General features: G+C 44.3%; 2 protein-coding genes across 5 annotated transcripts in view; both read left to right on the forward strand.

Moving 5' to 3' along the window:
• Positions 1-25,559, forward strand: part of kiaa0586 (KIAA0586 ortholog) — a 112,752-nt gene that overhangs the window by 8,333 nt on the left and 78,860 nt on the right. For all 4 annotated transcript variants that reach the window (XM_066669084.1, XM_066669110.1, XM_066669092.1 and 1 more), the window contains one exon: positions 981-1,107. In XM_066669084.1, coding sequence (XP_066525181.1) covers positions 981-1,107 — 127 coding nt within the window. The remainder of the gene's footprint in view (positions 1-980; positions 1,108-25,559) is intronic.
• irf2bpl (interferon regulatory factor 2 binding protein-like) lies at positions 5,889-8,677 on the forward strand. Its single transcript, XM_066669121.1, has one exon. The coding sequence runs from the start codon at positions 6,296-6,298 to the stop codon at positions 8,339-8,341; it is 2,046 nt and encodes a 681-aa protein (XP_066525218.1). The 5' UTR covers positions 5,889-6,295; the 3' UTR covers positions 8,342-8,677.

Raw genomic sequence — 25,559 nt, forward strand, 5'->3', positions numbered from 1 at the left:
AAAAAATATTTTTACATGTATACCAAATGTCACATAGAAAAGTAAAAATGTTTTGCCAGCATGTTTGATTACAGTACTGCTGTCTGTTCCTGCCAATTTTCAGTGTTTCAGTCTATAATTGTTCTAAACGGACAGTAATGTAGGTCATTCCCTTCCCTTCTTTACCCTGCCAAATCAGTCTTTTGAAGGAAGCACAGTACAGATGTTCGAAGAATCAGAGAGATGTTATGAGAGGAATAGCGTGACCCGTTCCACTCATTTTTAAACTGTGTTCAACTATTAAGCTCACTGGCCTCCGGTTTCCTCTCTGGCTTTTCCTCGTCTGGCCTTGCTGATTGTCAAACACTGAGGTGTGGTGGAAGAGCCTGGCACAATGCTGTTGTTTTAGCAGGAGGAGCCCTCTTTTGATGTGACCTTTTGACCTCGAGGAAATGATTATGGTCAGGATCTCCTCGGCAGCCAGGGGTAATGTTGTTTTTGGAGCAGAGAGAAATCCTTGTCCCATATATTTATATAGCTTTGTTTCCCTTTGTCTGCATTCCACAGTGACGCGGGGGGAAACATTCCTCTCACAAATCTCTTAGGTTTCTAATGGGCTCTGGAAAGTGACCAGGGGTATTTTTTTTTGCCTTGCCTTGACAAACATCTGTGTGATGAGGTTTTTCTCAGACGACAGAATGAGGTCTTTTCCATTTACAGTCATTTACTGGCGGCCTGTAAGAATAACAACAAAGCTCCCTCCGCTACCTTACTTGAAAACACCCAAGCCAGATGTACAGCAATTTGTGCAAGTGATTGACACATGTGGTCTGACTGCTGGAACACATGGGCCGTGTAAAAGTATAGAATGTTTTTGCTAGAGTGTAAATCCCAGAGCCTTGATGAATCGGGGAGTAGGTGTGATTGGACAGAGCAGAATGCTGAGTGAGGCAGGTGTCTGCTGCTGGAGCTGATTGGGCCCATGTCTTTTCCCTCTGCAGGAAATGGCAGGCTGCTGGAACAGATCCCTAACAACCAGAAATCTCCCACGAGATGCCCAGCGCAGTCTGTTGGGGCAAGAAGCGTTGCCATAGCAACAGTCAACGACAGCCAACCAGAGCAATCCAGGTAATGATAAATCCTGAGAAAACCACACAGCACTTGAACTGCTTCATTTCATTGTGTACAGTATGTGATGGTGCTGTTCTCACAAATGTTTTGGCAAAGAATGCAGCAAAACAAAAGAAACAGGAAAGAAATGTGTTGTTAGCATACCAATGCTGTCTGTAGTTTTATTATTTGACATTTGCAAACGACTGTGCCAAAATCCAAAGCATAGTACGAAGCATAGTATGAACTGCTCTGAATGTCCATCTATATTCTTACATAGGATGTGGCATGTTGAATCATAACGTTAGCTTGCTTTATGTATTCTGATTTTAATTAATTGTCCACTTTTTTACTTTTGCTATTGCTTTTGGATTGTGACCCAGTGTTTGGGTAAGAATTTTCATATTGGTTCATTTGTACACATTCTAGTACCAGTGAAGCAGCAGATAAGATCATATAATACTGTCTGGTAGTTGGAGTTGAGTTTGTCATAAAATGTTTGGGAATATATTAGTTTTGAGTATGTGTTTGTGTCCAAACCACATACATCCTTGTGAAGGTGACATGACCTGGCACGAACTAGAAAACTGCCCATCCCCCTGAATCCTTTGTGCTATGCAGTAAGAGATTATTTCCTATTGGGAGCATTTGTCTAGGTTCAATTCCAGTAGCTCCATAGTTCCATAGCTTCTTACATTAGCTGTTTTTAACAAATTCACCAATGCATTATCACAGACTGTGTTTCATGACATTAGTTCAGGTAAATATATATTAAAAAATAAATTAGCAGGACACATTTGATACACTACAACCAAGGTTGTTTACTGACAAATATCAACTGCCTTTTTATTGTTTATTTTATGAGAAGCAGTTAACAGAATTTACAGGCAGATTTCATTATGACTTCTGAGAGGTTTCTGAAGTTGAACTGTTTTCAACACGCATGCATTCGAAAATGTGAGCACAGATTATAGTAGTTTTGCATATACACCTCTGTAATGATTGGTTCGATTTTAAACATGCGAGTAATGCTTTTCTGTGTTAGTACAGGGAAACACACGAGAATGTGCCTGTCTGCCTTGATTGAAACTCGGCAAGAAGTGAAGGGTTAAATCTTTTCTAACACAGTTTAAAAAGAAAAAAAGGAACGACAGGCAGTGTGAGTGAAAATCACACATGCAGCTTACTGAACAGTCTGCGCTAGATACGCACATATAAGGAGCCCAAGGGAGGCAGTAACTCACAAAGCTGCTCCAGCAGCCTCTGGTCCCCATGGCAACGGAAGGCGGCCTCTATCGGCTCCATCTGAGAATAGGTAAAGTAAATCTGCATGCATTTGGCTACCCGCCAGTGTCTCAAATGAAAGAGCACTTTGAACGGCTGCCAGGTTTGGAGGAGGAGAGGGGCTGTCAGGCCTGCTTAATGTTGGCAGTTTGTACTTGGCAAGCCTTGCCTTTTCCCAGAATCCCTCACTCTGGCAAGCTGCCAGCTGCTTAGCGGAAGCAGAGAGTTAACCCCTGCGACGGGCCTGGGGAAAGCTGAACGCTGAAAACTTTCCACACTCTGCGTGTGAGGCATCGAGGCACAATGTGATTTGTATGCATGAGAGAGCTTCGGGGATAGCAGAGAATCTCTCTGGGAGAGGGAAGGAAAGCAAAATATTCTGCACCGTCTGCACACACGATCAGACTGCACAGGTTACTGCAGTGAAAATGTAAAGGATGTCGTCGTCTTCTGGATGTTGACTTCTCAGTTTACTCGGATAGTTTCATATAGAGTAATCTGGGATGATTATATTTTTGTCCGTACATGAAAATATGAACATCAGCGTCGTGGAATGCAGGACCTTTTAAATCTTTGAGAATTTGAATCAGTTTAAACTCTTAGTGATGCTCCAATAGGCGAATTGGTAATTGTTATTGGACCTTTTTCATGTGCATGTCTGCTGATCCCGATGAGGATACATCAACATTTATTAAGTATCAGACTTAGAAGTACATCTAGTTGGTAACAAAGATAAAGTCCAAATCCAGCATTAGAGAGAAATTTCAATTATATGCAGCAGTTTAATAATAAAATGAACATATATCAGTGAAAGAAAAGTCAACTGTTATATATTTTGTTAAGCATTTTTCTAACCCTCTGTTAGGTTTGGGTGGAAAAGGAAGGTTGTCTGCCACATTTTACTATTGTTGGGCACAGAGCAGAAGGTAAAAATAGGTCTAGAGTGAGAACTGAGAATCTCTAGACAGCTAAGCTCCGGCAAATGCCGACTGTAGGACTGCAAGATAAATATGAATTTATAGCTCAGCACTGAAGTGGATGTAGACCTTACAAAATAATCTTTTTTTCCACAGTCAACATGTTTTTCTGTGTAATGTTGAAGACTTTAATTTTAGAGAAAACATGCTCGTCTAATGAGTGCATGAAATCATATCCACCCTTTCAGTCATGTTTATACAATCTAGCATGAGGTTTTCCTTCTGAAATTGGATTTCCTAAAGCGTCACGGCTGTATCTGGATTTGCATTTGCAGTGATGAGACCTTTTGTCATTTATTTACCCTGTGGAAAATGCAGCATACATTTTTACAAGGTACCGATATGGAAAGTGTACCCTGAAGATGATACCTGATCTGTTTATTATTTACTTATCTATAGATGCATTTCCCCATGCCAGTGTATATTATATTAATAGAAAATACGAACACTGAACAAGCATTACAGACATAGACATATGTATTACACATGTTTTATTTGTAGAGGGTTATAAGCCCAATTGCAATTAATACAGTGGACAGTGTGTGAATGACGTACCAGCTATTTCACTATTTGAAACGTGCAGAGATTTAAGTGCAGTTAATGAATCAGCTTCAGTGCCTGAAATCAAGCATCAGCCTACCAGGCCTAATTTACATATCATTTACATGAAGCTTGCCCTCATTCATGCTGATGATTTGGTAGTGAGACACATAAAACATGGAGTTCAGAGGGTTATAGGTGGAGTTAGAGTATGAGCAGTGAGTGCACTGCTCCCCCTGCTGACTGTTATAGTTTGTTAAAATGGCAGAGGCATGGAAAATGTGAAATAAACACAATTGTGACGTGATTTTTTGTCTAAAGCGATTTTACTGCACTCATTGTGTTTATGGTTTCATTTTTGATGGTATCACTATAAAAAAGGTGAAATATTTATACAGAGCATTTAGCATGTGCAGTGTTTTATTATTCATAGTTATTGCATCCACTTTTGTTTTGAATGTGTACAAATAATGTATTGGTATTATTATTTTCTAGTTTTGTTCTAATTATATAATGACTGATGTTTTTTGGTCATTTATCTACAAATCAAGCATTTCGTTCGTGCTGTTAACCTGCTATGTGCACATTTACATTAATTTTTATCAGATGTGGGTGTGGTTGTACTCCTACGCTGAAGACTAAATTGATAAACATCCAATCAGTTGGTAAAAGTTGCCTGTGCTCAGTTTACGATCAGAGTGAGAGTGCCGTTCTTTTCTAAACGTTCTCATGTTCTTTAGTAGTCTGATACCTGTGTGGTTCCAAAATAATTTGTGCCCTGTCACAATGCCAATGAATTATCAGAGCTCTTCTGGCACTTGTTTGTAATTGCAATGTTCAGTCACCCTGTGTTATTGTATTTGTAGATGTTGCCAGTGTCTCTCCCTGTGTATGCTTCCTAACACATTTAGCCTGATGCTGGGGATACGTTTAGTATGCAACAGTAACAAGCAGGTAACAGAATGCCTGGGGCTGAGCTGAGGCCATGCCTGCTTGCTTTTTGCTCATATTTTACACTGGGGTTACATTTGGTGCAGGCAGTGTGTGGGGGACTGCAATAAACAGCTTTTTTCCACATGTCTGTCCCATGTGCATTCCTCCTCAGCTGTCTTATAGATGTCTCCTCTGTGTATAGAAGTGTTTGAGTGAGCGAGGTGGGGGTGGGGCAGCCAGTTTGTGCCTGTTCACTGAAGGCAAACAGTCTGCCTCTGCCCTGTTGAAAACAACAGATTTAAGTAGCAACCCTAGACTGTTATATAGGATCACGATCGCATATGCAGTGTTATTTTTGAACAGCGGTGTCTGGAAGGAGAGTTATTTCGGGCATGCTAATGTTTGCTTTTGTGTATGAGAATATACAGATATATGTATGAATGTCTGTATATTTAACAGTGTATTGAATGTCTCTCTGAATGTATATAATTATATATAATGTAAAAAGAGAGCCTAGTTATACCTTTGTAATAATAATAATAATAATAATAATAACATGTATATGTTACTATAGCTAAAGATTAAATGTGTATGCCTCAGTGTAGTTTTTAGTCAGTGCAGTGTACCCTTTTAAGACGGAAATCGGGGAGTAGTTTGCTGATGTTAGCATTTTTAACTACAGTGTAAATGCGTTATAAATTGATCAGACTGAACAGCACTGAAACCGCCGCTGACCATTTAGAGAGAGGGAGAGAGAAGCCTGTTTTCCCATAAGCTCTCCTTGTTTCTAAGCGATAACTGCTCAACGTGGTTGCGTTGCGTACAGGCTGGTAGTGTGTGTGTGTGTGTGTGTGTGTGTGTGTGTGTGTGTGTGTGTGTGTGTGTGTGTGTGTGCGCGCGCGCGCGCGCGTGTGTGTGTGTGTGTGTGTGTGTGTGTTTGTGTGGGTCCATTCAAAAAGATTTAGTGGGGAGTGGTTAGCGCATGCGCACTCACGCAGCAACAAGTGGCATGTCGATGTGTGTGTGTGTGTGTGTGTGAGAGAGAGAGAGAGAGAGAGACACGCTCCTCGCGTTGCTGTTGCTGCCGCTACTGCTGACGTCACTGGTCCGGCCAGGTGGCATTCCGCGCGCGCGAGGACAGAGCGCGCGCTCGCTCGCGCGGAGGACGTGGAGGCACGGTGAGGGGAAAAAACAACAAACTAGGAAGCCGAAGACAGGAGAGAGAGAGTGAGAGAGAAAGAGAGAGAGACAGAGAGAGAGAGAAAAACAAAGTCAATCCCAGCGAGTAAAATGTGAGGCGGAGCGCATCTGAATCTGCTGTCGCCGTGGTCCCGGAGCTTGGAGCTCGAGCAGAGCGAGTGAGAGAGTGTGACAGCGAAGAGAGACCGTGAGAGCAGCCAGAATCAGCGAGGTGTTTTCCACCCGTTATTGCTCGCGCTGAAGCGAAGCGGCTAAAGCGCGGCGCGTGCAGCATGTCTTCGGCGCAGGTGGCGTCTTCGCGGCGTCAGTCGTGCTACCTGTGCGACCTGCCGCGCATGCCGTGGGCCATGATCTGGGACTTCACGGAGCCCGTGTGCCGCGGCTGTGTGAACTACGAGGGCGCGGACCGCATCGAATTCGTCATCGAGACGGCGCGGCACCTCAAGCGCGCACACGGCTTCCAGGACGGCCGCTCGGCGGGTGCTGGTGGCGCGGGGCTCGCTCTCCCGCTACCTGTGTCCGCGCCGCCTCCTCCTCCGCCACCTCCACCTCCGCCGCCGCCGTCCGTGAAGACGCACGTGAAGGAGACGGTGCAGCTGAACCACGTGGACGGCTCTAGCAAGCAAAGCCAGCAACAGCAAGCTGCTCAGCAGCAACAGCAAGCGGGCCTCGAGCGCTACTCCTCCCGCTTCGACTACACGGGCGCGGCGCGCCTTCCCAACGGCCTGAACGGCTTCCCGAAATCGGACGACGGCCCCCCAGAGCTGAACCGCCAGAGCCCAAACTCGCGGCGCGGCGGACACGGACTCCTCTCACTTCCTGCGCAAATGAGCGTGCCCCCAAATCTGCTGCCGCAGACCATGCTGAACGGACCGGCTTCCGGTGGCGCTTGCGCGGGCCTTGCGCCTCCACACGGCCTGGCCGCGCGCGCCCCTCCATCTTCTTCCTCCTCATCCTCACAGTCATCATCGTCGTCCTCCCAGTCGGAGCCGTGCAAGCGTCCCGCGTCCGTGTCTAGTACAGACCAAGAACGCGAGGCACGCGAGAGGCAGCGCAACGCCGAGGCGCTGGCCGAGCTCGGGGAGAGCCTGCGCAACCGCGCCGACGACTGGGCGAGCAAGCCGAAACTGGTGCGCGATACGCTGCTAGCTCTGTCCGCTTGTGCGCCCTTTGACGTGCGCTTCAAGAAGGACCACGCGCTCGCGGGCCGCGTGTTCGCGTTCGACGCTGTGGCCAAGCCCTCGAGCGCAAGCACGGGCACGGGCGCCGAATACGAACTGAAGATCTTCGTGGAGTACCCGTGCGGCTCGGGGGCCGTGTTTTCAAGTGCGTCAGGCGTGGCCAAGCAGATGTACCACGACTGCATGAAGGATTACGGCCGCGGCCTTTCGTCTGGCTTCAAGTACCTCGAGTACGAGAAGAAGCACGGCAGCGGGGACTGGCGCCTGCTGGGCGACCTTCTGCCTGAGCCCGTGCGTTTCTTCAAGGAGAGCCCGGTGCCCGACATGCTGCCACAGCCGCACGTGGACGCTGGATGCCCGCTGCTACCTTCAACGGCGCTGCTGCCGCGCGCGTTACCCGCGGCCACTGCCAGCGCCCTGCGGGCCGGAGCGCGCAAACGCAAAGCCTCGCCAGAACCGGACTCACTTGACGAGCGCCAGCAGCAGCAGTGGATGCCCCCCCAGAGCGCGGGCTCGTTCGGGACCTGCCACGGAGGACCACCACCACTGGGGCCCGTGCACGCGAGCCGCGCCACGCCTCCGGAACCCGCGCAGAATGGACAGTCACCCATGGCGGCGCTCATGTCAGTGGCGGACGCGCTCGGAGGCAGCGCGCACTCGCCCAAAGACGCGAACTCTGTGCACTCAACCACATCTGCGCGCCATGGCAGCACCGGCACCGGAACGGGCAGCGGGGGCGGGAGCAGCCCCGTGTCACCGGCTTCAGTCTCGGGCCAGCGACGGTTGGCCTCGCGTAACGGCGACGCGCAGCAGCAGGATCACGCGGGTGCGCACGGAGCGCACGGTGGCGTGCCGGACTCACCGATGGCCGGCAGCGGGCCGCTGTGCTGCACCATCTGCCACGAGCGACTGGAGGACACACACTTCGTGCAGTGCCCCTCGGTTCCCGGCCACAAATTCTGCTTCCCGTGCTCGCGCGAGAGCATCAAGGCGCAGGGCGCCACCGGCGAGGTGTACTGCCCCAGCGGAGAGAAGTGCCCCTTGGTCGGCTCCAACGTGCCTTGGGCTTTCATGCAAGGCGAGATAGCCACCATTTTAGCCGGGGACGTGAAAGTGAAAAAGGAGAGAGACCCTTGAACGTGACGCAAACGACTCAAAGAAATATAAATACATACCTTTATATATATATATATAAATATATATATATATAAATAAATATATATATATATATATCACCATGTTGTGAATAATGTGTACAGAACAAGCACCCCCTCCTCCTCCGTGTGTTTCTGTGTTTTTGGGGGCGCTCGTGGAGCTCGTGCCTCGTGGGAAGGAGGATGATTTTGGCCCACGACGGTGGGGAAGCACTTTTGAGCTCAGTCTGTTGTTTTGTTTAGTTTTTTTTTTCCATGCACTTCGTTTAAAGTGATTTTTACATCCAAAAAAAAAAAAAAAAAAAAAAAGAAAACAAAACACAAACACCCTTTGTTACAGGACATGTGTCATTTCTACGGTAAGAAGACAGTCAGTGGGGCATTGCTCTGTTTTTTACGTTTTGCCCTCTTCACATAACGATGTCTCTTTTATATCTCGTGCTCTGAAAGTATGACTATAGTTTACTACGTGTTTTTTGTTCTTCTCCCGTTTTTTTTTTTTTATTTTGCTTTAAAGATGCACGGATGCTTAAAGAGTAGAGCAAAAAATACTGTACATGAACTGCTCTGTTTGTTTATACGGTTCTGTAGTAACAGAAGACTTGTAACGTGCCTTGGAGCTGAGTAAATTGTAATAAATTCATTGGTATGAAGATTTTGTCAAGTGTCGGTTTGTTCAGTTTGAGATGCATTAGCTGTGTTTAGAGGAATCGCTTTCTTACGTGTCCCTCACTTTACATTTACAAGGATTTGTGAAGAATTTAGGATGAAACAGGCGTAATTGTGAGCTTGGGCAAAGTCAGTTCTCAGGAAGGAATGTTTTTCTCTGCTGGAGCACACTGTTCTCCATCTTGAGGAGATGTTGTGTTGGTTACAGAGGCATGTGTCTACTGTCCTTAGTACAGTAAGGGGGAGGAATAGTTAAACAAAAAAAAAAAAAAAAAACCTTCTAATTATTTTATTGGCACAATTTCCACTGCATTACTGACTACACAGTTGCTATTTCGGCCATCTATTTTTTTCCTTGTATTGAAACCACACTGCATCTTTCTTGCTTTTACAACAAGGGGTGGGGACCTCTGCATCTAACCTTGTTTTTGCAACTGTGTTTATATTACTTTTACCGCCTGCAGGCTCACTCACTTTGAACTAACACACCACCAGTGAAGACATTTAGTGCAGCCAGTGCAGTGCGATGACAAAATTGGTTCTGGACCCTTTTTCACTGCTTGCATAATCTCTCAGAGCTGAGCTGCTGACCTGAGCGTTCAAGAGATTACTAATCTGTTTTTTTTGGAAGCCAGGGCCTGTACATTTGTCCATGATGAGCTTCATCTAAAGTATGGGCAGCGCTTTGAATGTTTTCTACATCATGCTTGCTGCTACAATTTTCATTATCATAAGATGTATGATAATCAAGCCGACCTGCAGGGAGTGCTGACGTAATGCATGAGGCCTCGCCTTCTGTCATTTGTATTATGTTCTGTAGAGCTAAAGATGGATGTTGCAACTCATTCGTGTGCATGTTTTTTTTGTGTGTGTGTGTATGAGAGAGAGGGAGAGAAAGAAAAGGGGGGGAAAGTGCTTGCACATGCCTGAGACTGCCTTGGGGCCACATTCCTCATTTAGAATTCAGCTGGTGGTCATGTGACCCGTCAGTCATACTCTTGCATTGGCTGCTGGTGGGAGGGGGGTATGGGGTGAGGGGTGCGGGGCGGATGGGGGGGGGGCAGTTGGTGCGTAGCTGTTGCCATGACTCAAGCTAATGCTCTTTTTCTCCTTCCAGCGCCTGAGACAAATGGTTGCTAGTACAATTCTTTCATGGCGACCAGCCATGAGCAGACCTCCAGACTAAATAACAAGGGACTTTAAGGTCAGAGAGCTGTGCGTATGCCAGCATGTGTCACCCACAGAGCCCTCGCTGCTTGAAACCCGTCTGGGGCTCGACGCTCAGATGTGATGATCATATGTGAAAGAGCAGTTGTCCTGCTTTTCACTGAGCTTGTCATTCATTACTCAGCCACTGCTCAGGAAACAGCAGAGAGTCATAGCCTGCTTATGTGCAAATAATGGGGGGGAAAAAAATGTGGTCATGTATTAATAGGCTTTCACTCACCAGCAGATGTTTGTTTAAAAGAGTGGCACCTTACAGAGGTTTAGATTTGAATTATATTTGACAGAGTGTTTATTTTACTCTGGAAAGCAGACTGTTTATGCCACTTTGGGCTACTGCACTAACATGTTTGATATCATTCATGTCAGTGCTTGTTTCACTTTATATAAATGAAGGGCACAATCTCTGTAGTGTTCATTCAGGTAGATTAAGTCCTGGATTTGATATGGTATGAACGTTTGTATACTGGCATTTGTATCTGCGCTGGCATCGACAAATGTGCATGAATATACCACATATTTTCATCAGCTCCCATACTTCCTGTTTCGGTGGATCTTTAATATTCAGAGACGTCCAAATGATAAAATCCTCTTACTGTTGAAGCTTGTTAAATGTTAAATGCATATCTGTGGAGTCCCCTAAAAATGCTTAGTTTGGCATTGTTTTCCTTCTGACCTGAATGGACTGCAACATCTTGACTCATTGTTCATGGAAAGCAAAATGTTCTTATTAATAACTGCAGATTATTGGAGCTCAAGCAGAATGCAGAAGAATACCATGGACCAGGAACTTCCTTCCTGCTCTATTCCTTAACCCATTGTCTCAAGTGTCACGCTGTTTATTCTGTGTTCCTTCGTTAGGCTACATGTGACCTGCTTAAACCTGCGTCTCGAACACCTATTCTTTCGGACTCATATAAAGTACACACACACACACAATTGTTTGAATGTATTTTGATATCTCAATACAACATGATTGACAATATTATTATTATTACTGCAGTGGCGGAGTAATGTCTGAAGATGAGAGATGTCATGTGCCGTGGTGCATTGCAGAGATGGAGCAGCGGCAGCTGCCCTGTCAGTTGTATCTGAGGTGTGGTGACTCTGTCAGGATTGAGTGTCTTGTATTGTAATGCTTAAAAATAACAGTATCACAGGTTTGAAATTGCACTATGCACAGTGAAAGGACCCACTAATGACATCAGTCCACTCCTGTGATGAGGGGTTTCACTCCCTAAAGCGCTTGTACAGTGTATACTAATAGTGTTGGTAGTCCCTGTTCTCAGTCGACCTGGTTGATAAGTGCAGATGCCTGGTTTTATGGCCACTTTAACACTACAGACAGATCCCTGATAATTTTAGCCCATGAAATCTGATAGGACTGTGTGTGTACTAGTGTAGATTGCTCCGTCATTGGGAATTACCATCATATGACTCAAGGGGGAAGGGGGGGTGTCACTGAAATACCACCAGACAGAATGGAGACATGGTGACTTTCCCAGTCCCCCAGCTGCATTATGGCTCCAGCTTAGCTGCATCAGCAGAACTTTTTTTTTTTTTTGCAGGTTTCAAGTGTCTCCTGTGATGCATGACATTGTTGTATGCTGCTGATCTTAGACCGTTAGCTTTTCTCACATTTCATGTCATAGCAAAACCTACTTTGATACATGCTGGACTAAATGACGTTTTTAAATCACACTTCCAGCTCTCGCCTGTCTGTTTTGGGTCTGTAGTTTTATAGTCACATTGTGAAATCACTGCAGTCTGTTCCCTGTCTACTGGCCTGGGAAGCCCCCCCCTCCAACATCCAAGCCTCACATGCCTCCCCTCTCTCATCCTTCTCTCTTGTGCTCAATCCCTGCCTTCATTCCTCTCTCCCTCAATCCCTCTCGACGAGGGAGAAGTTTCCAGCAGATAAAAATACAGCCACTCCAAAGGTTACTCCGCAGTGCCATCGTGCACGGTTGCCCATGGTAACCAGTCTTGTTCAAAACATCATTTATTCAGGAATGTGTGGACGGGGGTGAGGGTGGAGAGGGGGGGGGGGGCAGCAGCTCACCGTTAACCCTGCACATGCTGGAGTCAGCCCCTTACTTTAAACGTTTAGCTTAGAAAGACAGTTTCTTTAATATTTTCTCTATATACTTCATGATGTAGAAAATCTACATGTTTTGAGAAATCATTGCTGCTTGTCATTTTGGTAGATTTAGAAGTATCCATAAAAATGCCATAGTTTTTACACATTATTTTACACTGCTAAGATTCAATCAGATGTTATTTGTTGTGAAATGTATTAGGTAAGTGCACGTAGAGCGGTTCAGCTGCATTCTGCCATTTACTCTGTCCTCTACACAGTGGATATTTTTTTACTATTATATATTATTCACCATTTCATTTTTATTATTCACTTTTTGTCTTGCTCTATGCCCCTCTCGTCTTTGTCCGCACTGGCGTTGTTTTGTGCAAACTGAGAGTTTGTCTGGAAAGGGTTATTCCCATCTTGTTTTCATTCACTCTGCCTCTGAGCACAGCCATTTATAGACGGTGATGTCAGCACTATCTTTCGTAGCCTAGGGCCCCCTTGGCAGATAATGTATGCAATCTCAGACATTCCATTCCGTCCCGGCGAATAAGCTGCCAGCTGCTGCAGGCGTGAGCTTCCTGCCTCCTTCTGCAGATATTAAAGCTGCAGAGACGAATTGATTTTCTGTCTCTTTTCCCCCTCCACCACCCCTTTTTTCTTTTTCTTGTTTTTAGCTTCTTTTCAGGGCCGAGAAGATGGAGGCTACAAGCCCTTAAGGTTGTTGCAAATGTGAATTCACAGGATTTGTTTTTGTTGCAACTTGTAGTTAGTTTTTGTGTTTGTTTATATCAATTAATGTATGTTATCAATCATATCATGCTTTTATTAGGAATGAGTGCCTTTATATATTTCAGGATACATTTTGAAGGCTTATTTTCTAATTAACGTTATACTGCAGTATTAAGAAAAGGTTAACAACATACAGCGCATTCTTATATAACCAAAACAACTCAGTGATACAAAGCCCACACGAGAAGGAGCTTGTTTGGGTCTACCTTTCACTAATGACATTAGGTTGTTAAGGTGGGAGAAGGGGAGCAATTTTGGCAGGGTTCCAGCCTGATGTTTTTCATTTGCTTGTAAAAGACTTCAATTTCTTGTGGAATTCCAATTTGCATTTCAAGGCCAGCCCCCACCCTTGAGGGTTAGCCTGTTAGAGCTTCCTGTAGTTTCCCGCCAGAGCAGGCAGGGGTATGTGGGGGGCGGTTTGCTGGAATGGGGGCTCAGAAAAGGGGGGGTGTTGTTTTTTAGCACATGGAAGCAGACTATAGGGCACCATGGCGACTCTGTCCTTTCTGAAAAGCCTCCTGGCTAGATTGTTCAAGGCTGGTTTCGCTTGATTGATTCAGACTATTGAACTGGAGACAGATAGAATACCTGTCTGAGTACAGACCAAGCTTTGTATCAGATGATTCCTGCAGCCTTTGGGGATCTAAATCTCCAAGCCTCTTTCTTCAGGTTCAGATTAAAATGTGTTGTCATATGCTTAGAGAAACACGACTGCACTCTGAACAAAAACAAACTTGATTCCAAGGTGAGAATAAAGCTTGGACATAGAGATTTTTAATTGAAACAGTAATTGCTGTTATACGGTTCAGTGATTAAAAATCGAAGCTCATGTTTCGTGAGTCCTTGTGAACATGCAGAACCAGGAAGTAGGAAAGGGTTAAATGCAAACCCTAGGGCTGTGCAGTTCTTGGCAGGCGGGCCGGAGAAATGTAGCCCCTTTCATTCCTCTGGGTTGTTTACACGACTCTCTGGCAGCCATTTTAGACTGGAGCTCAGCTACCACAGGCGCAGGAGTGGACTCAGGTTTCTGAAGCTTTCACAGTGCAGTGAGTTCAGTCAGCAGCTTGTCCCCTCATCCATCTTCTCCTGGGGGGCCTCACTTTTCCCTCTACATTCAACCTCCCTCATTCCACAAACTGGCCAAATACAGCTCACTGTATTTGGCAAGCCGTGTGTGTCTCTAAGCACTATATTGTTTATGGCTTTCTTGTTGCTTAGTGTTTCAATGACTAAGCTGTGATGAATCTTTTGTCTTTTAAGGTTTGCTTTGCCTAAAAAGGATTCTTGTCCTACTGTTTTCCTTCTGCCGCAACCCACCACTTCCTTTTGTTTTCTTGTTATTGATCAAGATTGCTTTTGAAAAGGTTTGCTGCTGCTGTAAGCTTGGAAGCAGATTTGGTCTGTCTCTGCGTGACCTTGACTTTGCACGACTGATGATCATAGTGGGTAAAAGCCATCAGCGTTAACAGTCATGAATGTTCCATGAAACAGAAACCTCCCCAGCGGCCTTGTGGCAAAACAACTGAAAAAAAGATGGCCTGTCTGGTGGAGAGCAAAGTGCTCATTGTCAGTATTCATGAAAGCTTACTCTAAAAAGAACGACACCGGCTGTTTTGGTGAGTCCTACTTGTTTTGCATTCGTCGGGCCTGTGTGTCAAGGCTTTGAAATGCCATTTCAATATGCACTCGGAGGAATGTGCTCCACCTTCCGAACAGCCCTAATTAAGTGCTTCCTTGTGAAAATGCACAACCCCCAATGCCACCATCCAACACCATCCTTTACTTTATCATTCATCTCTCTTCTTCAGACCGGGCTTCCAGGGGTGTTTACTGCAGTCTGGTCAACCGATGCACATTAATCCTCATCATGTAAAAAGTTGATTGACCTTTCTTTGAATCAATAATCCATCCATGCCCCAGTGATGCCAGCACTCATTTGTTGAAAAGGATTTTGAGAGCTGGCTGACGTTATTGACTTTCCTCCTGTAGTGTTGAGTTATGTAGGTGATTTATGTACATTTGTAGCCCATTGTTTTTGACCTTTGAGTTGATTAACAAAAAAAACAGCAGTACATTAAACAGGTTTTCTTTAGTGTATAATTTGAGAAAAATGGAAATTTTGAAACAGTTGCCTTGTCCTTTCATAACGATTTCTCTCTCTTTTTCTACCCATAAATGTTTCTATGTAGCAACATGTTTTCCACTGCAAAGCCTTTTTGTGCAGACACTGCAAGAATGGAAAACAAACTGCTACATTCCTGAGATCACATTAATATTTAACCGAACACGTCTCTCGTGCAGAACTGCTGAGCAGTCGTGTAATATCTGTTGACACACCCTCGTTATTATCTGTGCATCTTGTTTCATTTTGTCTTCCCCATCTAATTGACAGCACGCAGGCTAGTGCCCTCACCCAAATCTGTAGACCACCTCCAGTGCTGAACAGTGAGATGGTGACTGGTTAAAGGAGACGTTGTCACTCAGTGTGGCTCTGGCAGAGGCCTCGGTGCTGATGATGGTTCTGATGGGTGCAGTTGTTGTCACCTCCCTCCTCTGTCACCTGGGCTGAGCGCAAATGCCCCCTCCACAGCCCCCCCAGGCCCATCTGTTGCGTGAATGAGCACTGTGATGGTGCTTCATTAAGAAGTGTTAGATGTGTCTCTGCTGTCAACAGATGTGCCAGACTTCCCCTCGCACATCCAACTTTAACTTCTGACATTTTAATAAGTAAGAAAAGCTCTTGTGAATTTTTTCGGATGTTTTTTCTGCACCTCGACTGTGGATGTGGTTTTGACTGAATTTGAAACTCTGGGCCTAATTTTATCCATCGGAAACATACTGGGCCCTTAAATGTGTTCTTTCATAGCAACTTACTTGGCTGCACAGGTTTTTCAGAATTTTGGCAGAATTCTCAGTCGATTTAATGAATACAGGTGAGAACATGGAGGCGCTGCTTAATGTTATATTTCAGTTTAAAATAGTTTGCTGTGTAGTTGTAAATGGAAACTGTTAGCAACCATGCTAATGTTAGCTCAAAAATACTTTGATATTAAACTTTTGCATTAATATAAAACAATATCAGTTATAGATGAATACACCTCTCGGATGTACATATTAGCACAGGAAATTGAGTTATGCACTATTAAATTCAATTTAAACAGCTCCAGGGTCCTTGGGTTGTGGGTTCCATCCCCCTCCAGGGACACACTCTGTTAGCAGTTTGGTGTGATCTCCTGGTGTCTGTGTGTGTGTCCTCTGGGTGCTTCCTTTTTCCTCCTGTAGTCCAAAAAAATATGTCCATAGGTGCGAGTCTGTGAATGAATCTAGAGAGTCCCTTCTTTAGAGTGTGATTCCAGGGAGATTTCTGACCTATCAAGACCTAGAACTGGATCAAATGGATCCAGAGTATGAAAGAATGAATTAGACATTGCAATAAAATGTTTTTTTATTGTTCATTTTAAACCAATTGTAGCTCAGTAGTGATGTAGCTTTTCATCTTGAAATTAATCATTTATTTTACTGTCTTCTAACATTTATATAGCAGCATCAGCATTGGTATCAGCAGATGTGTATATGTAGATTTACATAGAAATGAATACATAATATTGGCATCAGCCTGAATTTCCCATATCAGTGCATCTTTAGTTGTTACAAAACGATCCATTTGTAGTCAGAGCATGGATAAGATGGCTGGAATTGTAAGCTTACTGAAACAATGGTCTTAATAAACCATTGTCCTTTGGGCTGGGAGTACAGTGTCTAGAGACTGTTTCTCTCAGTGTTCCCCAGTATCTAAAATTCTAGTCTGTTGGAGCCCTTTCTGTTGATTCTGATGCAAAACCAGGCTAGAGTGTGAGACAACAAAGACGGTCGCCCACTGTTTGCGGAATAGCTCAGAATTGTGTCACACACATCTGTTATTCTTGCCATTGAAGTGGCAGACAAAGTTAACCCCACTTTGCTTGTTTTATTTTATTGCTTTCCTGTTCTTTTTTTTTTGCTAAATATTCCAGCATCAGCTCTTGCTACATGCTGGAAGTGGTCGTTTAATAAAATTCCTTTAGGAAGTTGGTTTTGTCGTTTAACACACACGGGCTAAGGATTATGCAGGATTCACCCGAACATATTTACCTCATCCAGACGCATTTTTGAAAATTCACTCACCTCTTAGCTTTTTCTGTATGATGCTAGAGTGAACTGTTTAATTGTATATTGAGTAACAATAATTAGTCATGCCTTTTCTGACATTTTCCGCAAATGTCATGGCAGCCTGGCGCGTGGCATGGCTCGTAGTCAGATGTCATCGCTCACTAAGATATGAGAGTGATCGGGGACTTGGCTTGTACTTTAAATAGAATGCCAATGAGGGAGTGCAAGGCTTGATTGGCACTGGCAATATATAATTCAGTTTCAGCCCCCAGGATTCAGGGTGAATCTGTGATCTGATTACTAATCAGGAGACATGGCAACCTCTCCCTCTCCTCCTCCTCCTCCTCCTGCTCATCCTCTGAGGCACGGCGAGAGCGGCACTCAGCTTCAGAGTCTGTCATGAACTATTGCACACCAACCTGGACCATTCAGCAGGGGGAAAAAAAGAAAGATGAGCCAGTTGCCATGGAGACGGAGACATGGAGTGATGCTGATTGGATGCAAGGTCTCTTTCCCTCTTCTTTACTCTCCTGCTCCCTCTCGCTAGTTCCCGCTTTCAATACTCAAAAGAATTGTATTTTTCTATCTCTGTTCTCTGAAACCTCTTGAATGACAGGGTAATTTATGCATTATGTGCCCTGTGGTCCAAGGGAACATAGCAACATATGCTTTTGAGATGTGATTATTGCACCATGGTGGACAGAGACAAACATTGTATGTCTTTCTTTGTGAAGCTTGGCTTCAGTGGAAATGTAAAAGATGTGCATTGAGGTATTCCAGTGCCATCCATCAACAGTCTTAAGGACTCAAAAAAGGAAAAGTTCTCTCAACATTGCTATGGAACAGAAAAATATTTGCTGGTGGTCTCACCACCAGCTCATACCACACCAACAATATAAATGAACCACAGTTTAGTGCAGATAATCTAGCGGCTTTATTTTGCATTCTGACTCTCTTGAAAGTTAAAAAGAGTTGCTAATATTACGGTGCTAGAAGTGAAGTTACTTCCTCCATAAAAATGTATGTTCGTAGTGTACATACGTCACTTCTAATTAGCACATTCTGCATCTCCCTGTTAAAATACTGCTGCCACATTTGAGCCCAAAGTCGCATTCCCAGTGCCAAGTGCTGGCTAACTGTAGAAGTGTAACCATACACTCAGCATTGATTATCAATACAAGATGTAAAATCTGATATACTCATGAAACTTTGATTAAAAATTGTGAGTATGCATGTTGCTGCACGTTATATTAATAAACGTGGTGGTTTTCAAATGATGCAGTTATAATAGTGTCATGATGTTTTGTTAAGGATTCTCAGCATTGGCCTGGGGAACTGTTTTCTGTGGCGTTTGTGATACAGAGCTAATAATTCACCATTATTATCTGACTCGGCTAATGCTCTTGTGGTTAAAATGTGATTTATTCCTAGGAGTCATGTTCTAAAATCTAGTGTAAAGCCTTCCCCGAAGATTAGAGGCTGTTGCTCCTAATTATTAATAACAAAGTTTCAGAATGTTGTGGACGAGTAGGTATCTAATGCTTATACCTTCTGTATTTATATGCCATTAAAATATAGCAGAAATAAGATCAAATATGATTATTACTAAATCAATAAATAGCTGCAAGGGGACATGGACTTCATATGCACACGGATGTAGTTGAGAAAGTTCAGCTGTGTTAGATTTACAGAGCGATGTAAAGTTACTCTATAGTTATCCCTCTCTCTGATCAGACATTTTCTCATGCTGCGCTGTGCCTTTGGGCTTTTTCAGATTTCAGCAAACCCTGTTACTCTTTCTCTCTGTGCAGCAGCCAAACCGATGTGTTTTATCAATCTCACCAGTGGACATTTCTGGTAATAGAAACCAGAGCCACTGCAGGAGGTTGAGATGGCCCACAGACCCGGGAAGGAGCCACTCGCTCGAGTTCAATCCGGTCCTTAAGGCGGACTGACTCAGATTGCACAGCATTCTCTATTTATTCAAGATTATGCTGGATTGTGGACCACAGTGTGCACTGCTTCTGCTGCATTCTTTTAACTTCTTTCTTCCCTCTCTCTGTGTCCTCTGCATATTTAAAACACTCTCCAAGAAAACTTGGCTGAATTTTCCCAGCTTTAAAACCCATTAGTGAAATAAAGCCAGTGGCTAAATGTACCTCCTGCCTTGGTGCCTGAACTGAAGGAGGATGTATCTCCATAGAAGGACTGGAGAACATCAGAAGATGAGTCATAGCTCTCAGTTCACGGTGGAGTTCAGAGGCCTCATTCATATCTCTGAATGGTGCCGGCTTCTTTTAATGGCTGTGATTTGCTCATTCAGACACCCTCACACTTTATGAGCCACAGTCAGGAGGACTCCTGCTGGCCAGAGAGTGGAAGTGCACGTAGACCTGCCATTTTCCTGCTTTTGTTCAGCTGTAATTACTTTCTAGTGTGTTTGTTTTTGGAGTAGCTTACTGCTTTTAATGGGTGATGACTCTGCTCTTTTCTTCTGTCTTTAGCATCAAAACCTTTTTATTAATTGACAACCTGAAATCCAGTGCTCAAACCACCCAGCCTTAATTGTACTTTCAGACATGCAGGTGTTGCAGAGTGGCAGTGTGCCTCAGTATATTTGGAATCCGTAAGCCGTGTGGGTTCCAAACGCTTGCCCAAACTGTCTCCCTTTCACAAGTCATCACCCATACTGACTGGGCCAGATGGCTCGATCTAATGTACGGCAGGCCTGGTTGCAAACGGCTGCCGTCAGTGCTGGCACAGATGTTGTGCTGTAGAGAGTTGCTGCGCTGCCCAAACTCCCTCTTCCTTCATTGTGATTAATGAAGCTTCCAGCTCACCTAGCTCTTCAGTCAGCCTCTGCAGACTGCCTCCATCTCCTAGGCCCTAGCAGTATTTCTTTCACATGGTTAGATTTATACAGGAGCGTGGTTCATATTTATGAAGTGCGGTCCCCATTTGTACTTACAGGCTTGCCTTTCCTTCCATTTACTGTCCGGGGCCTCTATATTAATCATATGTCACTCTCGCCCTGCTCCAGAAGTCGACCCTACCATGCGGCTTTGAGGCTTGGAACATGATTAAAGGGCACTGGAGGTTTTTCAGGGCCTAACAACTGCAATAGGAGCCAGAACTAGAACTTGTGATGAATATGGCCATTCTTCCAGCTGGCGTGTAGCATTACTTCCACCGTGAACTCACACTGTTGCTCTGTTTGCACTTTTACGTATTAGGCTAGTTTTGTGTTTCGGATTCAATCTGATGGAGGCGGTGGCTCTGAATGTGACCCCGATGTGACAGAAGGAGGACAGGGAGTTATAAATACATGGCCTGTGTTGCTTTGCCCTCTGGTAAACTACTCAGCTTTGCCAAGGTTCACCACACTGCCCAAAGGCCAAACTGTCTTAAGGACAGCCAGTGCTTGCTTTTGTTGTGGAGATTATAGAATCACCTCTACTGTCAACTGCCGTGACCTGCGGTTTTACAGCCCATACAACTCGGCACGGCACAGACAGAGACTGTCACTGTAATGCTGTGGCTGTGGCGGGAGACACAGAGAGACAGACATCTGCTGTAAGATGCAGTTTGAATATCAGCAGCTGGAATGGAACAGATCGGTACAACATGGGGAAATAGCCCGTTCTGTTTTCTCTGCGTTTGTCTACTGCTAGACGAGGTTTCCCCAGATCTTCTCTGACAGGGCAGAGACTGTGAGGTGAGCTGATGTTTTGGAGCTGGTTGAGCTTCACTGGGGGATGGAGGCTGAGTGTCTGGCCGCTGCGGGTGCTGCCGCTACAGCGGCGGATCGTTCCGGTCTGCTTCCCTTTCATTCAATGGGCAGCAGGCTGTGGGGCTGTGGGGGAGGAGCGCCGTCGCACGTCTTTCCGATGTGACGAGCCTGGATGACATGGGCAGAAAATAGCCCCCCGTCTCCCTCACCGAAACCCGCCAGCCAGCCCCCTCTCTCTCTCTCTCTCATCCCCCGACCGAACCCACTTTGCTGTCTTAGGAAAGCAGCCAATCACAGGCCACTCTGTTGCTAGGTGACGGCTGCTCGCCCCCGTGCCTGAACATGCTAATACAGAGCGGCACAGTTTCCTCCGTGAGATGAGCACCCTCACGCCACAGCCGAGAGTGTGTAGAGGATTTTTTTTTTAGAATTAAAGTGAAAGAGAGTGAGAACTGTACTCAGATGTGGGTCACAAAGCTTTTATAAGCGCTTTCACAAATTCTGGGGAGGATTATTTACTCAAGTCTGTCCTCCATTTTCTCCATTTCTCTTCTGTTGATGCCAGTTTCCCGTTTTGTTTATAATCCCAAGCTGTGAAGGTTAGCATAGATTTCTTCCGAGATGTAGAATTTAAACGCAGGTACCTTTTCTTTTCAAACTGTTGCAAACACTGTATAACTGGTAAGCAGTTAACGTCAGTAGTTAAACCATCTTATTCAACTGCCTACAGATGGTAGTGCATCAGCCCACGTTCTCCCAGTGATGGGGAACCTATTTATTTACAAGTGACTTGAAAGAGAGCATTGTGGTGAGATTAGTACTCTATCGGCTGATAGCTTGAGTTGAGATATTGGGATCGGTATCAGAGAAAAAAAAAGCTGGATTAATGCATCCTTTCCTGGAAGAATAGAAAAGTAATTTGGTGGCTCATAAGGAGGGAGAGGTGAAAAGGAGAAGGAGAGCAACAAGGTGTGATGGGCAGGTGGAGGACTTGATCAGAAGGGACGGCAGACTGACTTCTTCCCCAAGGCAAATGTTTAGCCACATAGGAAGAATCTCCTTGACCAAATTAGCTGGCAGAAGATGGGCTTTTCCTCAGTGCTGGGCTAACGTATAGATAGATCATATCTGCCATTTAGAGCGCAGGTCTGCATAAAGAAAGAACAGAAAAGGACCTGTCTTTATCTTTTTTTCTGTCGTACAGCTCTCTCCCTCACGGTTAAACTTCTGCTCCGTCCTTGGTTTCCTAACAGTCTTTTATTTTTAAAGCTGTTTTTAGACAGACTGACCCCTCTCTCAGGCAGACTCGACACTCACTCTCTTTCTCCTCCCTGCTTTCTGCAGGCATTAAATCAACCTGTATTGCACTTAGTCAAACTACTTGGCCTTTCCTATGCTTCAATCTGAAAGCTATTAGGAGTGCAGAGGTGAAATACAAGAGTGAAAGTGAACTGTACTGTAACTGGAGAGGTTTTCCTTTCTTCTCTTTTGTATACAGACACAATGCTTAAAAAATAATTAAGCTGTTGTTTTAACCTTATTTGTAGGGATGGCCTAGAATATTTGGATACTCATTCATTGGGTCGGAATTCAGTTTATAATTTTGAGAAAGGCAAACATCCACTCCACATGTATTTAGCCTTGTCAACATAAGTCGTGAATGAAGCCTAAAACGCTACAGCAGACTACTTACAGTGAAGCATGGCAAAGCTACAGTTCATTTTGTCAGCTTTACACCTCAAATTAGAACACCTCCACGAAGCTGTGGTTTATTCATGTACACTCTGTGCCCTTAGTGGCACAGTGTATGCACGAGTTAACGAACAACTCAGCGAGCGGAGCCATGCTGGGAGCCGCAGTGCAGCGTTTTAAAGCGAGCACTGATTGCTGATTTTTTTGAACAATAGGGCTGGCCACAAGGATTTAGGTATTCAGATATTTGTTCGTTGGTAAGGTATTTGGTTTCTAATTTTGAGATTCAGATATTTAGTTTTTTGGATAAATGTGGTTATTGATAAAGGAAACAATTCACCACATTCAGGCTCTCCAGCAATAAAAAAGTGCTCTCCCAACTCCACCCATATTTAGGCTAATCAACATAAGTCTTAGTGCAAGTGAAGCCTTAAACTCAATCATATAAATTAGCCTAACATGCTAAAACAGCACACCTACAATGAAGCGAGGCACCTCCGCTCAAACTGTTTAAACTGTGTATACTCTGTGCTCTTAGTTATTGAGCTAGTTAGCAGATTAGCGAGCATATGTAGTCGGAGAGAGGGATAGTAAAGGGTCGGAAGCGGATTTTGTTAATGACAGCAATACAGGTGCTGGTCATAAAATTAGAATATAATGCAAAAGTTGATTTATTTCAGTAATTCCATTCAAAAAAATGAAACTTGTACTGATTCATTACACACAGACTGATCTATTTCAATTTTTTTTTTTTGATGATGATTATAACTGACAACTAATGAATGAACTAATGAATATCCCGTGGGGTTTCCTCCCACGATCCAAAAAAACACACATTGGTAGGTGGATTGGCAACTCAAAAGTGTCCGTAGGTGTGAATGTATGTGTGTTGCCCTGTGAAGGACTGGCGCTCCCTCCTGGGTGTATTTCTGCCTTGCGCCCAATGATTCTACCCACTGCGCCCCTGAACTGGATTAGCGGTTACAGATAATGAATGAGTGAATGCTATATCCTAATATTAAAATATCTCTTGTTTATGTGGATTTTGAAACAGACTTGGGAACAGTGTACCCTATGTGTGGTTTATATTTATGAGTGTGTTTTCCAGAGAGGCTATGGCTGAATATACAGGACCTTTTTATGCACCTCTCCATTGCTGCAGGTGTAGCCTCAGTACAGTGAGAGCCAAGTGGGATATGCTGTTGGATTTGATGAATAAGTGTGGCACTGGGGCAGCAAGTGACGATGGGCAGCATGTTGGAACGGCACCCTCTACAGAAACCGTTGTGCGCACGCACATCAGCATTCGTAACGTGTCCACATGCCCCTGGTTGTTATTGGAGAAGAACCTTTACATTAATCAAAAAAATGCATGAGCCGCGTATTAAGGGAGATAAATATTAATGAGGAAGCGTGGTGCGGGACAGGCGGATGTGTTTTAATAAGAAGCGTATGTGGCGGTGCTGGGTTGGGAGGATGCAGCCTGGGTGCTGGGGCACAGGCCACTGAGGAGAATACTAATGCTGCTGCCTAGCTTTGTTCCACTTGAGCCCATCTCTCCTCACTCATCTATGTGCAGCTATGCTCTCTGGCAAAAACAGGGAGTGGGAGTCTCAGCTGCGAAAAGAGCATACATTTTTTTTGTTTCTGTAGCTGATGGAGAAAACACTGAGGCAGCTACGCTTTGTTTACAGTACACTGCTCCACAAATGGACAAATAAAATGCACCAGAAACGCTTATCTGAAAAACATATCTGGTTACATTAATGCTGAAGGAGATCTGATATGGTTGTGTGCAGGTTGTGCGTTGTGTTATGGAGGTGTGTTGGTGTCTGCTGATTATGTCGTGTGTGTACAGTGACGTGCGTTTGTCTGTGGTGTGAGGCATAATAATTTATTTCCCTCTAAATTTGTTAGCATTTGTTTTGAATGTGGGGACATGTTTATAATTGTGCAGTAACATAAATGTTATATTTTCCCCTCAGTTTTGATGTAAATCAGTGGTTAATAGTAATTCAAAATGAAGCCTGATGCTTGAGACAGTGCTCTTTTATAAATCTATGTTCATGTTTTAATCTAAAACAAATGTTGAAAATGTGTTTTATCCGATTCAACATATTTTTGTCGTTAAAAATTGAACGTATATAAACTCAAATTAAATGCAGTTGTTTGCAATTGTATCACTATCACTGTAAAGGAATCTGTCAGGTTGACTATTGCTTACAGTTATGTAGTAAATTGACACAACTGCTGAAATTCCTTTTTAACGTTACAGACAAGGCAGGTTTATTTAGGGGAGGAATAGGTTAATATTAATAACTGTTCTACCCTGGGGGAATCTGATGACAGCACTCGTCAGGTTCTAAACCTTTCAGCTGGTTATGACCTAAAGTACAGTATGTGCTTTTATGATTCTTTGGAAAATAAATGGTGAAATCATTATTTCAACAGAATCTTCTAACACAATAACACCCTAAAATATGAAAGATTAATAACTAGCTTTTGCTATTTATACCACTTGCATATGTTAGATTTCAAGTGTAATTTATTGAAATTTTAATTTCCTTGCTCTGCTTTCTGAACTGTTGGTGGACAATGCATGTTGGTTTTGTTGCTCTCCATTGTCTGTTCTGTCTCCTGATTTGGACCATGTGGCAGTAAAGCCCAGCCTGGTGCTCTTCTGGGAGGTGAAACCTGCTGTGTTGGGACCCACACTAAATGTCAGCACTGCCCACACACACTGCCCACTGCAACGCTGAGCAGCCCACTCAATGACCTTGATTCTGCTGAAATGTCACTGTGTCCACTATACTTTCATATTACAGTGGGGAATGGGAACAGTATTTACACATGAAGGGAGAA

Source organism: Hoplias malabaricus, chromosome 1 (assembly GCF_029633855.1).
Source record: "Hoplias malabaricus isolate fHopMal1 chromosome 1, fHopMal1.hap1, whole genome shotgun sequence".
NCBI lineage: Eukaryota > Metazoa > Chordata > Actinopteri > Characiformes > Erythrinidae > Hoplias > Hoplias malabaricus.

Excerpts from the sequence above, each read along its gene's own strand:
- irf2bpl (XM_066669121.1), top strand. The coding sequence starts at position 6,296 with ATGTCTTCGGCGCAGGTGGCGTCTTCGCGGCGTCAGTCGTGCTACCTG.